Genomic DNA, 17,740 nt, shown 5'->3' on the forward strand with positions numbered 1-17,740 from the left:
CGTCCATTATTAGGACTGGCAAAGAGTTCGAGCACATGCAGTCAATTCGTCAATATTAACGTCATATTGATATGTGGTAATTAATAATCTAATCTTCAGACATAATTCCATGTTCTGGTGTTACTCTGAATAGGCTTAATGTTGTTCGCTATCTAGGTGTATAACTAGACCAAAGACTAACTTTTTCTGAACAAATACAATCTATTTCGTCAAGAATTCGTAAAACAATTCATTTTATGAAACTTCTACGGAATGGTTCTAGTAAAGAAACATTACTTCTAGTTTACACCGCACTTTGTCAATCTCTACTCCTCTATTGCATTGCCTCTTGGGGTAATGCTGCTAAAATCTCTTATAAAAGCAGAGCGGGCACAAAGATCTGTTTGAAAGGTAATGTTTCGTAAACGCTTCCGTTTTCCTACTTATTCGTTATACAAAGAGGCTAAGGTTCTTAGGGTGACGCAATTATATATTCAAAAAGCAATAACTTCCTACCATAAAACATTCCAGACAAATTTTTTATCCCAAAATAATACTAGACGAATTAAAATCCTTCATTATCATCTTCATAGTTTTTACAAAAAACCAGTTTTGCTCAACGTTTTCCTGCATTTGCCTTTCCTTATTTATTTAGTCAAGTAAATAAGCTCCAAAATATTACTAATTTGTCTAAATATGAATTTAAAAAGACAACGAAGGATATACTACATTCCCTAGACTACGACTCTACCGAAAACTTGCTTAAAATAACCTACTAAGATTTTTCAAAACGCACACTCACACAAACACATCACACACGCACACTCACACATACTCTGTCAGATCACTACTCTAATCATAAATAAATATTTTGTACGTGCTTAAACACATAGATACTGGTTACTTATAACATGTTATATTAATTTTAGAAAGCAGTACTTTATTTCTATCAAATATTTTCAGAATTCATTTAAAAATTTAATTTGAAGTTCACTCATGAACCGGTTTTGTTGCTTAATTGTATTTGTATGTTCACTTGTTTTCCGCGATACAGGCTTGCCTAGTGAGGAAAGCGCTGCTAATTTTGTATTTTTATGTATCCATTTTTGTCAGTAAATATATTTTCTTTCTTTCTTTCACACTTTATTTTAAATACCATTAAATTATTTTTATACATGTAGAAACAATGTTTTTTTCTATTTTACAACTTATACATATTCAAATTTATTTAATTCTCGGACATTCGTTGTGGTTCAGTAGTCATCTGTGTTATAAGAGGCTAATGGTAGTTGAAGTATGATACAAATGGTCTAGTTGACCAACTAACGTCAGGGTGTCCAATTAGCGTGACAGTGCGCGCGCGTCGTAATAGTTCACTCTGATAATGAGTCCTTGCGCGCCAGTCAGATGCACCTCACTCAGCTTCATTATAGCACCGGCCCACGCTGAACGACAGAACGAACGTAAATCTCTGCCAAAATCAAATCGACACGTGTTTCACCTCTACTAGAAGCATCCCCGGGAAACTTGACTCGCCGAACTGTAGCATCTGGATTTGTGGCGGTCCTCCACAGTGCGGTTTACAAGGAGCTTTCATCCACGTACTACAAAGCTGTGGAATGAACTTCCTTGTGCGATGTTTCCGGGACGATACGACATGGGTACCTTCAAAAAAAGCGCGTACACCTTCCTTAAAGGCCGGCAACGCTCCTGTGATACCTCTGGTGTTGCAAGAGATTGTGGGTGGCGGCGATCACTTAACAACAGGTGACCCGTACGCTCGTTTGTCCTCCTACTCCATAGAAAAAAAGGAAAAATATTCGTAACTAAAAATAAAAAAAAAATTACCTTCCCAAATGACGTAACTCATGGGCGCAACTGAGGGCCAGATGACGTTTGGCGTGGGATCATAGAGCGGGTTGATGTAGCCGCTCAGTTCATCAGGCTGGTTCATCCACGACCAGATACTGGTGGTCTGGTCGTACACGCCCCGCGACTCTCTCTCCTGGTCACTGTCGCATAGGAATGTTCCTGTTAACATGTTCATTGCAAATATTTATTAAAATGAACTAATATCATACAAATAAAATGTGTGCGTCTCGGGCCGCCCAACAGAAGTGATACCGTGAAGTAATCTAAGTTGAACTATTTAATATTGAAATTGTTTAACTCGAGAAAAGCTAAGGTTTTAATAATAATAATAATAACATTGGAAAACGGTTTTGCAGTGACATTAAAATGGGTGGACCTCTGACCCCGAAACTAGTTAAAACTGTATCTTCGGGGTCAGTGATTCCTTGACAAATGACAATGACCAATGAAATAATCAATAATAAATAGAAATAAAATGTGTGTGTATGTGTGCGTTTAATACTTAGTGAGTAGGTTATAGTAGACTTTCCGTTTCTGAATATGATAATTCTTTAAGATAGGCGGTGGTTTTCCTTTTTACCTCGAAATTGCTTAGTGTGTAGATAAAAGTCTTCTCATGAATCTTATTGTATAGCTTAGAGGAGAGAGCATCATATTGACGTTTCGCGAAGGCCGTTTTACATTTTATTATGGGATTTATTTGGGTGCGACGTCGTCCAAGAACAGTCACGAAAAGTAAGGTTATTACTTAAATATTTATGTTTATTAATATGATAATATACGGAAAGGTTATATATTAATAAAATCTTTTATTGGTTATAAAATATATTTTATTCTTAGTTACAATAAATAAATATTATGTACATTAGAATTTTGTGTATGTATATAATTCGTATCATTATTTAACGCTATATAAGTAACAATTGGACAGAGTGAGAGAGGAGGAGCCTGCCTACCGTTGCCGTATGCGTGAGAGAAAGGGAAGCCAGACAAACTGGCGCCGTAACGCGTTATCGATGTTATATTTTTATGGTAAGCCCAATTTATCAGTTACGTTCGAGTCATCTAATATACTGCATCATCGGTCAATTTTTTTCGATTCCTAGGAGATTTACTAAATGAGACAAAAACGTGAATTGCTCACTAACGACCCTAAAATTTCTGAACGGTGGTTTGTTGCCTCGTTGGAATTTTTATCGAATTAAAAGGTTATTTTAGGGAAATCCATAACTATCCAAACGTTGCGAGCATTCTTGAGTGTTACTTTCGCCAAGATTTGTCCTGTTTTCTGGCACAGTGCCAGAATTTGGTGAGTCAACTTCTCCTGAGGATGCCTTGTCTAGGCAAAACACGTGTCGAATTGATCGAGGACAAATCTTGTGGGAAGTGACATTCACGAATGCTCATGTTTGATCATTGGAATTTATTAAGTACACATTCAAACATTCGTTACTTCACAAAGTTGCTAAAACCAAATACACATATGAATCATTTGTACTACCCCGGTCATCGCCGGCAGGTATCATGTTCGCATGCTTAGGTTGCATGAGGTCACGCGATTCGGATCGATCAATCTTGAGTTAGATTTAATGAGGTAAGGATATGGAGTGCAACCATGCTATAAAATAAAGTATAATAATTTTTTTCAAGAATGAAAATATCTAAAATACAGTTTTGTCATATGCTGACGTTTTGGTAAATACCAGCTATACTCATATAATATAAAAAAATCTTTAATATCTATATTATACTCTTTATTTTTTTTTCTCTGAAGTCAGAAATAATTGACATCTTCGAGAAAATGTTGTTAGTCCTGATACACATACACGACGAATCATCTTTGTATAATACAGACGACAGCGGGTAGAATAGGGGTCTAAAATTTGTATATAATATATTCAAATAAAAATGTTGAAGCCCCGAGACTTTCTGTATATTATCTCGTTTTGTTGGCCTTACTGTAGACAAATTATAAGCCAATGTGGATGCGGTGGTCTTATTGGACAACTTACACACTGCTGGACTCAGATAAGATGCAGATGAAGAGACGAATAATGGAGTGGTATTCTTAAAAAATAAAAATAATATTACCGAATTGGCTCGCGTAGGCGTGCTCGTAGAGTGTGATGAGGAAGGACTGCCGATACTCGAAGCTGCATGTGAACTGCTCCAGGAACTGGCGCACGCAGTCCAGGAACAGCGGGAATGTAGGAGCGGCGCGGGGCTGCGGCGGAGCCAGCGGGCCGCTCCGCAGGCGAGACAGGAACGGGTGGCCGGCCTGGAGCCACTCGCGCTCCACCAGCGCCTGGAACCTGGACACGGGCACTCGTCCATCCCTCATGTTCACTCAAACAACCCGGCAAGACCGGTACAACGCAGCGCTGAGACTTAAGAAGTTAAGCCTCAGTACTTCAGTAATTTAGCAATTACGGCAGTTAGTAATTTATGACGCCCTTCAAACATGAACAAACAGTGCTTGCACACTACTCGTTGAAATGAAACATCTGACGTCACAACCAAATTGGGACAGCAGGACCGGTATACTTCAACTCTCCCAATTAAAACCGGCTATCCAGACGCAAAACATTGTGTGACGAGGGCCTCACCATTATATATATCTTCAAAGAAAATTAATGACAATAACAAACTACAGAATTACAAAAGGCTGCCCAGTATTTCCAGAACGACAAGACATGGGTGTCTTAAAAAGAGGTATGCAGGTGACCTTTGAAACAGGCTTTTGCAACACTCTAGGTATTGCAAGAGAGTAGCTGCGACCCTGACCAGTAACGATCAGATTACCCGTACTCTCGGTTGTCCTACCCTCATATTCTATAAAAAAACGAATGTGTCAAGAAAAAATATTCTTTATATTAAAAGTTATTTTTAGTTAGACAATTTTTATTATATTCATCTCCTGCATGTCAAGAACATAGATATATTATATCTAGTCCTCTTAATACAGACTATAAGAAACGTGTGAATGAACACATTACCAGTTAAGGTCTACGTAGTTAATTAAAAACAAATGGCTTACTAACCAAAGGTTATATTGTGATTAGAATAATAATAGGAAATTTTATCAATAAAAAACCCATGAGGCAGTTCATTGGTCAACCAACACTGGGGTTTTGCGGGTATGGCACTTACATAGCACGCCATAGTATTGTATGGTTAAGTCGGCAAATAAGTTTAACAGCAAATAAGTTTTTTTAAATATCAGCATTTAGTCCCCAAACTATGAGCAGATGTGTTGGATATTTAGATTTCCTGGAAATAGTGGTCTATCAACTTTTCTTCGCTTTACTTCAAGTCCAATTCGATAGTGCTACTTTACTTGAGTCTCTTTGGAAGGTTTATAGTGAGTAACTCCACTACCAATGGGTTTGGATAAATTGCTAGGCTTTCTTTGTGATTTAAAGAGTATTGTTTGATTTCTTCCTTTACTGCTTTATATTTAAGTTCTTCATGAAGTTCATTGTTTTTTAGGAACCATGGGGCGTTCGGTCGATTTCTATGAATGTTATTTTGGACTCTCTATATTATTGTAATGTTGGAGTTGCATGCTGATACCCAGAGGAGGATACCGTTAACTTGAAGTTTTAAGCATTATTTTGAGGCAGCCCTGGTGGACGACACAAGAGTCCTTCAGGCTGAAGAGGGGTAGCAGGTATAAGTCAAGAGAGATTCATTACACACTTGTACTTGTTGTAACTCTAAGTTAACAACTGCGTCTCATACAACAAAAGTCATAAGTAAATATAATATCTCACCCTCTTATTGTCCTACAGTCAGGATTTAGTATTATTTGGACCAAAGAGCAGACTAGTAATGTAGCGTCCTCTCCTCTAGTTCCGTGTAGTAGCACCGGCTCACCTTTCTGAAAATATATTAATATGTATGTTATAAATATTAGTTCGTTCGTTAGTTAGATTCGCCCATTGCACGCTTATTTGTACATCTAGTACAGTACAAACAAACGCAAAATTTTGTTCAAATTCAAATATGTACACATCGTCAATCTTCTAGTTCGCGACCTTGCTGCAAATACTTGCACTATAATAAAAAGTAGAGTCTCGGAGGAGCCGCAGGTGCGTGTGACTACTGCAGAGCGAACTACAAGATTGGCGACGGGCATAATGTTAAGTGTATGTTGCGACGCAGTTGATGTAGGACACCACACCACAGTACAGATTTAGCAAGGCAGGGAAGGCGAGGCAGACATAGGCCACGAGCGTATGCTGAGACGCACCAAGACAATTCTACGTTGTCTAGTATATATATTAGACGAGTAAAAAGACTTCATAGAATCAGGATGAGGTCAGCGAGGTATGCATTTACAGTATGGGACAAACAATATTTTAATACACAAGGGGCAGGCTTGGCAAGCTGAGGCGGTTGGCTACCCATTATAACTATTATAATGTCTATTTTAGAAAGTCTGGATAATTAATTAGTATAATACAAACAAGGTTTGCAACGCACTTATTCTACTATTAATCTTCACTTGTAACATATTACTATTCAATTAAATGATCTATCATTGCAAAAAAATAAGGATTTAGCTGGAATAATCATGTGTACAAAGTTACATTAGCAGTAAAAACCATGCACGGATCGCCAGTGACTAACACTAGAAGTTGTTTTGTGGAGACGCAGAGCAGTCACGTGTCTACGCCGCAGCGTACGTAGCTCTTAGTACCAACATAATATATTATAAAATCTGGCCTGTGCTGCGTGGACCTGCGTCGTTTACGTCTCAGCATACGCTTAGCCAAATACTAGATCAAAAGCAATAAATTAAAAATAGTATAACATATAAACTCGTGGCCTCATTTATGTTAAGTGCTATCGAAACATACTCCGCATGCGAACTATGATCTCCAATGCATCAGTGTGCTTGTAAGAACTACGAATTATTACGACAAGTGTGTCTTCATACCTAGGCAAGTTCCTGTAAATTTCAGATTGACGGGATATAAAAATTATCTTTAAACAATTAAAAATATATATTCTGTACATCGAAACACAACGTAGAACATATAAACATTACGGATTCTAGTCAAAACTAAACTAAAGTTACAGAAGTTGAAATTTTAATAAAATACTTTTAGAATATTGCGAATTTTCTATTTTGAGCAGTGTTGAGGTTATTCATTGATCACTTATTGGGCCATTGTTTGGTTCAATAATGCTTAATTACCTACAGTACCTAAGGGCTGTATTTCACCGGGACACCATGGCGGCGCAACCAGTCGCTGCTGCCTATAAAATAAATACAGCTCTATAGAGTTACTCACTTGATAATTCCTCATCAGATCATTTCGATATAGATATAAAATGAAATGCTAAGACTAAATAACGATGACCCCACCATTGTTTCTTTTTTGTTTTGAACTTTATTTTCTTACTTACATACAGCAGTAGTGTCTATGTCTTTGAGGTACATTTTGATACCGTCTCAGTGTGGAGCCGTGACTCTTGTGTCTGTATGGTGTCTAGTTTGGTAGCTTACGGATACCTCAGTGGCGCGACTGGTTGCGCCGCCATGGTGTCCCGATGAAAAATAGCCCTAAAACTTGTAGTTCTATAAGTATAGGTAGGTATCATAGTGGTCCCTCTAACGATGTTCAACACTCACCTACACTGTTCGCGGTGCTCTCCCTGCTTAATAAATTATGGTAGGGACCTGTTAGTGCAGCTTTAGATGTTATTATAAAGTAAATAGGCAGTCGAATATAAGTTGCAAAACATACCTGATGTATATGTTGAGCGACGATGCAGGCTGTGTGCAAGGAGTTGCGGACTGACTCGGGCCAGCCACAGGACTCCAGTCGCGACATCCACTTGTCACATGATATGTCACGGTCCACGCACGCTGAACACAATACAAGTCGAGTACGAGTGAATAGAGACGCTTATGAATTAGGATGGAAGAGAACTGTGGCTTCTGCCTACCTTATAAGATAAGGTAAAATGAAATTTCCATAACCAGTTTTGGAACCACTAAGGATAATAAGTAATTTTGGGAAATTGTTAGATTATATAATAAACTCCCCACCACCATAACAGAATTGCCGGACAATACATTCAAGATAAAAATTGTTTTAAAGGCAAAAGGTTATTATATTATTATAAGTATACTAGCTGACCCGACAGACGTTATTCTGTGCATAATAAAAAAATACTGTTTTTTTATGTATTTGTAGTACGATATAACGATAGTACGATACAATAGTCTGTATATATAAGAGATTTCCACGTGTATAGTCACTCATCACGATATCTCTGGAACCAATAGAGCTAAAGACTTGAAATTTGGTAGGAGTATTCTTTTCTGAGTAGAGGTCAGCTAAGAACGGGGTTTCCAAAATTCCATCCGCAAGAGTTTTTTTTATTATGAACAGAACAACTTCTGTCGGGTCAGCTAGTATTTCATAACACCAAGAATTATTTTGTAAAATATGCTCCCTGTCAATGACTTTATATATTATGTATAGAACGTCATTGCTCCCTGTTGTTAACTGTAATGTAATTGTTTCACAGCAGAACTGTCAAATCGTGCGTCAATAAATTCTCTCATAGAAAATATGTCCATTCAAAACAAATATTGAAAATAAAAATTGTTATGGGTCTCAAATCGAAATAAAAACTATCCTATCTCTCACGTAGGACTAAACTGCACTCCATGAAGTAATCCCCATTAAAATCCTTTCATTAGTTTAGGAAGCGATCGCGGACAAACAACGTGTCACGTAATTTATATATATTATAGCTGACCCAGCAAACGTTGTATTGGCGATATTAAAATCGCGATACAAAAGTAACTGTTGATTGTAGATGGGTGAAAATTTGAAGTTGTATGTATTTTTTAATGCTGACTCATAATCAAAAAAATTTAAAAAAAATGAAAAAAAAAAAAAATCGTGTGGACCACCCTTAACATTTAGGGAGATGAAAAATAGATGTTGTTCGATTCTCAGACCTACCCAATATGCACTCAAAATTTCAAGAGAATCGGTTAAGCCGTTTCGGAGGAGTTCGGTCCCGCACACCGTGACACGAGAATTTTATATATTAGATTGAGGATGAAGAAGTTTTGGCGTACGGTTCCTTGCATATCGCGAGTCTCTGCGAGCCCTTAGTATTTACAAATGCTTTTATAAGTAACTTAAATAATTTTTGTGCCACACATTGTATTGATAATATTTTTACAAATGTGAGAGGCTACTAGTAAATACATAATTAGGAGATTAGATTCGGATCCATCCACAGTGGTTTAGATAATTCAGTTTGAATCTTTAAAACCCAATTTAATTAAACTTAAAATAATTTTTGTGCCAGTTACATCAGACCGCATAGAAAGAGTGAGGACCACCCTTGTTAGAGACCTCCCATTTTTAAAATATACATTAAAACCAAATGAAATGTAAAAGTTATTCTTTAATAATATCTGATGTTCTGTTGATAAAAAAATAATTATGAATATGTCAACAACATTGTAACGAATGTAATAAATGATAATTAAACTATAGTAAATTGAACGATCATATTGATAAGAGTCCGCAGTGTTACTTTAGATAATAAAAACAATATTCTGGAACGGTAATTTTCCGATCATTAACCTGCCACACGCACTATGTTAAACAGAATAATTGTTGTTTATATTTTATTTATCTCACAGATTCAGAATCTTTAAGTGCGATATAAAACAAAAAACCATTTCAGTTTCGCTTCACATTCGCTTCGCTTATCAGGCGTGACACCGGTCTCATACCTTCTATTAATTTGGAGAAGCTTTCTAACAACTGTTGCTGATTATCAACATCATCCATAGATCTGTTGTATATCCTCCATTGTGAATAGTTTGCCGCACTTTCTGTCCCTCCGCCTGAAATGTGTAATTTATAATAATTACTCATATTACAACATAAATGTTTTTAATTTATAGCATACACTTACTTTTTACATATGTCGCATATATCTTGTATACAAATGTATATTCGTTTATTTATTCTTGATGAAAATTAGGTACTTATATAATATACTATCTTTTAATTATCCTTAAACAATTTTTTTTTTTCATAATGTAAAGCTGGGTAGTAATATGACCGAAACCAAGAGGATATTGAAACGTCCATATAGAAAGAGAACTCACTTACTTACTTACACTAAACAGTTTGTTATTCTTAAGTTAAATCCCTCACTGCTGGGATAAAATATACAGTAATAGTGAGAGTTGAAAAAGACATACCGAGATTTACGATCAATGCGTCACTCGGACGGTTGGGTCAGGTCAGAGGCGCGGATAGAGTCCCACATCGTCCATAAATTTTGGTACAACTTAAAATTATATAGAGAAGTCACTTCCAAAAAAATCCATCATAAGGTAAAGGAAGCAAAAGGCTGTGTGGGATTGGTATGACAATAGCAGTCAGACATCTTTGTAGACAAGTTACCATTTATTATGAGCCTCTTATTCAAGGCAGGTCCCTTTTATTTATTTATTTATTTAAAACATCACAAAATCCACAGAACTTAAATTAGGTTATAATAATACTATTTTGTAGGACTTACATCTAATAACGGATTTACAATATTTATAATAAGACATGACATACGTATAATAAGGAACATATATGGGAATATGAAAGCTAAAGTACGGACAGAGAAGGTAGGAGATTACTTCCCCATTAGAAGAGGAGTCCGACAGGGTGACCCTCTATCACCCAAACTCTTCTCGGCAACCCTAGAAAACGTATTTCGGCAGCTCGATTGGTATAAACACGGGATAAATATTAATGGGAAATTACTAAACCACCTAAGATTTAATACTAATAAGCGAAGAAGCAAAAACCCTACAAAACATGATAGAACAACTAGTACATGAAAGTGAGCAGGTTGGACTATCAATGAATACAGAGAAAACAAAGGTTATGACTAATTACACTAAAGTTCCTATTAAACCTAATAACGCCAATGAATTGGAATATGTAGAGGAATATACATACCTTGGCCAAATTCTCTTCAAAAATTCAAAAAAATCTCCTACAGACCTCACTACAAAAGAAATGAACAATAGAATAAGTATAGGATGGAAGAGATATTGGGCCCTAAAAGATGTCATGAATAACCCGCACATACCAATAGAAGGCAAAAAGAAAATATTTAATACTTGTGTTCTACCCAGTATGACCTACGCGTGCCAGACTTGGAGTTGCACAAACAAAAATATCAAAGCGCTGGAAACCTGCCAACACAGAATGGAACGAAGTATACTTAACATAAAACTTAAAGATAAAATTAGGCTAGCTACAGTAAGAAAACGAACCAATGTCATTGATATAAAATATCATATCCAACAACTGAAATGGAAATGGGCTGGACACATGATACGATGTAAGACTGAGAAATACGGACTAAAGAAGTCACAGTATGGTGTCCAAGATATAATACCAAAAATAAAGGAAGACAGCATCGAAGATGGGAAGATGATATTCTAAAGGTGGCAGGTCCGACTTGGATGAGGACAGCAAGAGATAGATCTTTGTGGAGAAAACTTGGGGAGGCCTATGCTGAAAAGCAAAACAATCTAGAAACCGGTGATAGATAATCAAATTAAAATAGTAGATTTAAGATAAGAAATGTAACTGCACTTATTTATAGATTGTTAATAAAGGCTTTTATTATTATTATGATATTTGTGCGTGTGTGGTTTGTTATAATAAATTTTATAATTATTGACAGGCGGCTTGCGGCTTGCTTAGCGACTAGCAAGTGACCAAGCGGATAACTCAGTAAAACGAACGTTGGAATAAGTCACAAACGGCCGCACTGCACGCCAGCTAATCTTTTTTTGTCGCTATGCATATTATAAGAAAAAAAAACGGATGAAATGTTAATTGCATAAGAAGAAGAAAGAGTGAGTTGGCTTTGTGGTTAAGAGCGCTCGGACGGAATCCGACGGTACGACGAAGTTTGGTTACAAATTCAATTTTTAGGATTAATATAACCAATCTGGCAGATTATTCAAATAAGTGTTAAATATATACCTTTACTTTGTTGCTGTGATATTGAATTTGTACTCCTGAGATCATATATGATGCCCTTCATGCCCACATTAACTATACAATTAAGAATAGCCTCGTCGGGTCGACATCTTCTGTGTTTTGGCCCATAAAGTGGTTGGCCAGCCCGGATCAAAACTGCCTGGAATTTTATTTAATTGCTATATTATTGCACATTGATAATTATTTTTGTATTAGTTGTGTTTGATCACATAACTTACAGAAACAATTAAATCAAATATTTTGCGTAAATATATCTAATATAATTCTCATGTCTTTGTAGTTAAACTCCTTCGAAACGGCTCGACGAATTCTCATGAAATTTTGAGTGCATATTGGGTAGGTCTGAGAATCGGACAACATTTATTTTTCATCCCCCTAAATGTTAAGGGTGGTCCACGCCATTTTTTTTGTCATTTTTTTTAAATTTGTTTGATTATGAGTCAGCATTAAAAAATACATACAACTTCAAATTTTAATTTTTTTGTATTTACTTTTGTATCGCGATTTTAATATAGGTAATACAACGTTTGCTGTGTAAACTAGTAATTTATATAGTAATTTCTTTATTAGCGCGAATACATATTAAAAAAAAAACATTTATTAAATGTGAAATTGAACTTGTTTGAAATGGGTCATTTAAACCGCAGTCCCCTGAATACGTTAAAATCACACGCGTTTTAAAGTGTTTTATATAGTTTATAATTTTCAATTATAAGCTTATGATTTCATATTATTATATAAAAGTAGCATTTAATTACTAGTTTAGCCCTAATAACCTATTGTTAAATAGCAAGAAAACGAAATAAATAAAATTTACCGTATCATATTATGTCAAAAATGTAGATGCAAGTTTTTTGTTAAACGAAGAGGTGATAAAACCGGTGGTGTCTGCTATATTTCATGGCATTACTCTAGATTCCAAATTACAATGGGGCCCCCATATTGAAAGATTCGACATTTAACTGACATAGATACGGCGCGACTTGTATACTTTATATATATAGTATTACGTCCTATGGTATATTGGTATGGGGCAACGCTGCCGATATTAATACAATATTTGTGCTGCAGAAGAGGGATATTCGCGCCATTTATAACCTAGGTCCTAAAGAATCATTGAGAGCAAAATTCAAAGAAATTAACATTTTGACTGATGCTTCTCAATATATTCTTGATAATGATAATATATGTTCATAGGCAAATAAGTGAATTTGCTAGAAACTGTCATAAACATAATTATATTATATTAACACCAGAAACAGACATAAATGCCTACTAATCAGCTAAGTCGAGTTAGTAAGTCTTTTGTGGGGTGATGTATATGCTTTTACAATAAGATCCCAGAAAATGTTCAAAACAAAAGTATTTCGTTATTCAAAAGAATTGTTAAAAAACGTATGTGTGGTAAAGGTTACTATAGCATATATGACTTTCTTAATGATATCACAGATTGGGAATAGAGCGACCAGGCTATTAAATAATAAGTATAATTGTACCATATTACTTGTAAACATATTTTTTTGATGAAAAAAAAAAGACCGCTGAGTTTGTTGCGCCCATTCTTCTCAGGTCTGAGGCATTCGTTTTGGAGTGGGTGTTGGTTTTTTGTCTTTCAATATATTATATAATACAACTAGCTGACCCGACAGACGTTGTTCTGCAGATAATAAAAAAAAATACTGTTTTAAAGGAATTTGCCAATAATATTTCAAAACAGTAATTATTATTTCGTAGAAAATGCTCCCTGTTCTTATAATTAAATTGTTTCACAACGGAACTGTCAAACCGTGCATCACAAAATTATCTCATAGAAAATATGTTCATACAAAACGAATATTAAAAATAAAAAAATTTATGGGTCCCAAATCGAAATAGAAACTATCCTATCTCTCAAGTTGGACCAAATTGCACTCCATGAAGTAATCCCCATTAAAATCCGTTCATTAGTTTAGGAGTCCATCGCAGACAAACAACGTGTCACGTAATTTATATATTAAATACAATAATACTTTTACAGCATGAAAAATAGTGTAAGTGAGTGTAGTCAAGCCATGGGCATCTGATAAGAGGAGAGGAGACTTGTTCGTAAGAAGAGAGAAGACATATTGTGAATAGAGTAAGTAACCTTGGAATAAGACATTTTTTAGTACTATCTATATAACTATATATTGAGATGTTTAAATTTTATTATATCTAACAAGCATGTTTTATACTATTAGTGAACAAGTATAATACAGATGAATGTACAAATTATTCGTTTTATACTAAATTTACATATATTTATACTTTATTTATATATAATTGCACTACTCTACTGATCTCTACCTACCTGTTATTATATTGTAATTATTATGTTCCCTTTCACTATTCGACACAATATTCTTAAAAATTGACTATTTCGACATTTACAAACTACTTACTACAAATATCATTTGATGCCCATATTCAAATTCAAATATTTTTATTCAAAATAGGATGTGAAATCACTTATTGAAAGTCAAAAAATCTACCACCCATTCCAAAATTAATACCTCAGGCCTGAGAAGAATGGGCGCAACAAACTCAGCGGGCTCTTTTTCTTCATCAAAAATATGTTTTACAATTAAAGTAACACTTACAAAGTAACATTGTACAATTGAACTTATTATTTAATAGCCTGAGGGCGGTCGCTCCATTCCCAATCTGTGGTATCATCACAATTCTTTTGAATAACGTAATATTTTTGTATTGAACATTTCTGGGATCCTGTTGTAACAGCATGTACATCGCCCCACAAAAGACTTGCTAACTCGACTTAGCCAAGTAGTACATTATATTTAAAAGAAGCTGTTTGTCGATTTTGAGATATTTAAACCTGACTCTTACATTAAAAGTTTAAAGGAGGAACACAATATAAACTTACTACTTAATGTTATATATTAAAACGGTAGATCAATCCGTTCTGTTATGAGCTAGACCCACCTAAGACCGGTAAAACACTTGTGGGAGACACAGGATGCCGCCTATATTGTGGGCACTACAACCGCCCCTTTTTCTGCCGTGAAGCAGTAATGTGTTAGCATTATTAAGTTTTGGTCTGAAGGGCGCCATAGCTAGTGAAATTACTACAAATGAGACTTAACATGTTATGTCTCAAGGTGACGAGCGCAACTATAGTGCCCCTCAGAATTTTTGGGTTTTTCAATAATCCTGAGCGGCATTGCATTGTAATGGGAAGGTCATATCAATTACCATCAGTTGAACAGCCTGCTCGTCTAGTCCCTTATTGTCACAACAAAAACCTACTTTTATGGGACATGTATTATTGTTTTATCTCATGTGTTAAGTACAATATTAAATCCAGTTAATAACAACACTCACTCCATTATTATGCCTATAAGACAGCACGGGAAATCTGCCACCTTGTCTGAAGCTCGCAGCTGCTGACAGGGTTTCATCATCTATTGTTTTTGGCACTACAACACCCTTAGCATAGCTTGGGCAGATGGTATAATTTTGATTAACACGTGATATCCGCCATTCCTCTGTTGCTAGCACTTTTGTGAATTCCCCTTCAACACTGAAATTTATAAAAATCAAATATTCATTAATCCTGCAAGTACGATACGACATGGGTACCTTCAAGAAAAGCGCGTACACCTTCCTTAAAGGCCGGCAACGCTCTTGTGATTCCTCTGGTGTTGCAGGAGAGTGTGGGCGGCGGTGATCACTTAACACCAGGTGACCCGTACGCTCGTTTGTCCTCCTATTCCATAAAAAAAAAAAAAAAGTACATGGGTAACACTGAAAATGTTAAGGCCAATTAGAAACATTGCTAATGAAAACTTTTTTGAATTTCAATTTTAGAACTCTTTGGTAACCTAATGTATAATAGTATATTGCATTAATTTGTCATTTGTTTTTGTGAATTGGAGGCAATTCTAAAACTCTTGTTACACGTGAACATGAACCTAACGCGAGAAAATTTTCGGTCAATGATTTATTATGACTTTCGTTATAAGCTTACTCAACAACAAAGCTATATAGCCCCATCTCGTGCCACTATTAACAATTGGTTTAACGAGTTAAAGCGTAGACGTAGCAATCTCAATGATGATCCGCGTGAGGGACGTCCTTTAACAGCGACTACTGAAGATAACATCAGTGCTGTGTGACGCATGATAGAGGAAGATAAAAGAGTGAACTATCAGCAAATACGGGCAAGCCTAGACATTTGTATGAATCAAGAACCCGAAACCAAAAGACAATCAGCTTAGTGGGTGTTTCCTTTCGAGGATTAGCCAACTAAGGTAAAGAAAGGTAGAAGTCAAGGAAAAAAGATGATTGCCTCATTGTTTGGTCGGAAAGGTCATTTCGCGACAATTGTGCTAGAAGATGGAAGGACAGTTACTGCAGACTGGTATGTCAATCGCTGTTTGCCTGTTGTCTTGGAAAAAGTTCGACAGCAGCGCCCTCGAAGCAGGATCCTCTTTAACCACGACAATGCTTCACCGCATTCCGCAAAACGGACTGTTGAATATTTGACTATGGCAGGTGTCAAGATAATGTGTCATCCACCATACTGTCCCGACCTGGCACCCTGCGACTTTTATTTATTCCCAAGAAGTAAAGATAAAATTCGAAGTATTCTTGGTTTACGAGCCCTGAAGATGCGGTGAAAGCGTACGAAAATGCCATAGAAGAGACCCACCCCTAAGGAAGAATGGGCCCACTGTTTTTCACAGTGGTTCCATCGAATGTGACGATGTGTAGAAAGGAACAGAGATAGATATTGGGACACAGGAATTGCAATTTCCATACAAACTTCTATCTCTGGTAAGCTATACTTCGTCCTATTGACAGAGAGCGTGTACAGATAAGGTGAGTCACCGTCGATAAGTTTATTGGGACAGAAAAGTCAACAATAGTTACGATTTTTATCTCAAGTAAGAAATAGACTGAATATTGGGAACAGCCGTAAGTCACACAAATTTAATGATTTGTTATGTTTTAAAGTGATAACTCTAGGATTAATACACAAATAAAATAAATTAAGGTCGGGCTGGTATATAACAGCTTACTACTTGATAGTTTGTATGAATGTTTAAAATTAAGACAAAAATTAATGAACTTTCTAAAAAAATTGTTTTGATTAGCTATGGATTATGATATGTTAAAGGAAATAAAGATATGTTTATGATGGTGATAAAAACCAGAAAGAAATCACATCTTTAGATGGAAACATACAAATAGACAAGACCATGAGGTGAAAAGAATCAGATATTTTAGGTTAAATAGGGCTTTTGCTTTTTTTAACTATTAAAATTCCCACATCAGCGCCTCTTCGCCTCAAAATGTTCGCCTCAGTTCGGCTTGCGTTTGGCGCTCGCGCAGCGTTCTCCCCGTGCGTATTATTTTACGTGTAGTAATAAAATGCTTATAACTAGGGTGATTTGAGTGACTGTCACTGAAAGCTATTGAAACAAGCTATAAGACCATGTATAAATTATTCATATTGTGTTTTTATTTTATTTCACACAGACTTTTCTTTCGACAATAAGTGTAAAAATAGGTATATTTAGAATAAATAATGATTTTTAATGATAATTACTTGTTTTATTTACTTCCTTTTATGTTTTTGTAATAAGCATTATATGTTCTTTAAGAAATAAAACCAAAATATAGATGCCTTCATAGTAATATTTTGATATATTCATCCAGAAACATACCCACGAAAATGATGATCAACAGAAAATGCTCGCGTTAGGAGCCGTTCTTCCAAAACGATTTTATGATTTTAGCTTCTAGACTTTTATTTATATACCATTCGATAGGAAATT

General features: G+C 35.7%; 1 protein-coding gene across 3 annotated transcripts in view; it reads right to left on the minus strand.

Moving 5' to 3' along the window:
• Positions 1–17,740, minus strand: part of LOC126971109 (myotubularin-related protein 9) — a 339,153-nt gene that overhangs the window by 319,651 nt on the left and 1,762 nt on the right. For 2 of the 3 annotated variants that reach the window (XR_007730818.1, XM_050817263.1), the window contains exons 3-9: positions 15,282–15,480; positions 11,904–12,060; positions 9,629–9,742; positions 7,608–7,729; positions 5,625–5,731; positions 3,943–4,163; positions 1,828–2,010 (exon numbers count right to left, since the gene is read on the minus strand). Coding sequence is in view for 2 of the 3 variants with exons in the window: in XM_050817263.1 (XP_050673220.1) it covers positions 1,828–2,010; positions 3,943–4,163; positions 5,625–5,731; positions 7,608–7,729; positions 9,629–9,742; positions 11,904–12,060; positions 15,282–15,480 (1,103 nt within the window). In the remaining variant the exon portion in view is untranslated. Of the gene's footprint in view, positions 1–1,827; positions 2,011–3,942; positions 4,164–5,624; positions 5,732–7,607; positions 7,730–9,093; positions 9,743–11,903; positions 12,061–15,281; positions 15,481–17,740 lie in introns of those variants that run through there. The other variant, XM_050817264.1, reaches the window with a different exon arrangement.

The sequence above is a fragment of the Leptidea sinapis genome, chromosome 23 (genome assembly GCF_905404315.1).
Source record: "Leptidea sinapis chromosome 23, ilLepSina1.1, whole genome shotgun sequence".
NCBI lineage: Eukaryota > Metazoa > Arthropoda > Insecta > Lepidoptera > Pieridae > Leptidea > Leptidea sinapis.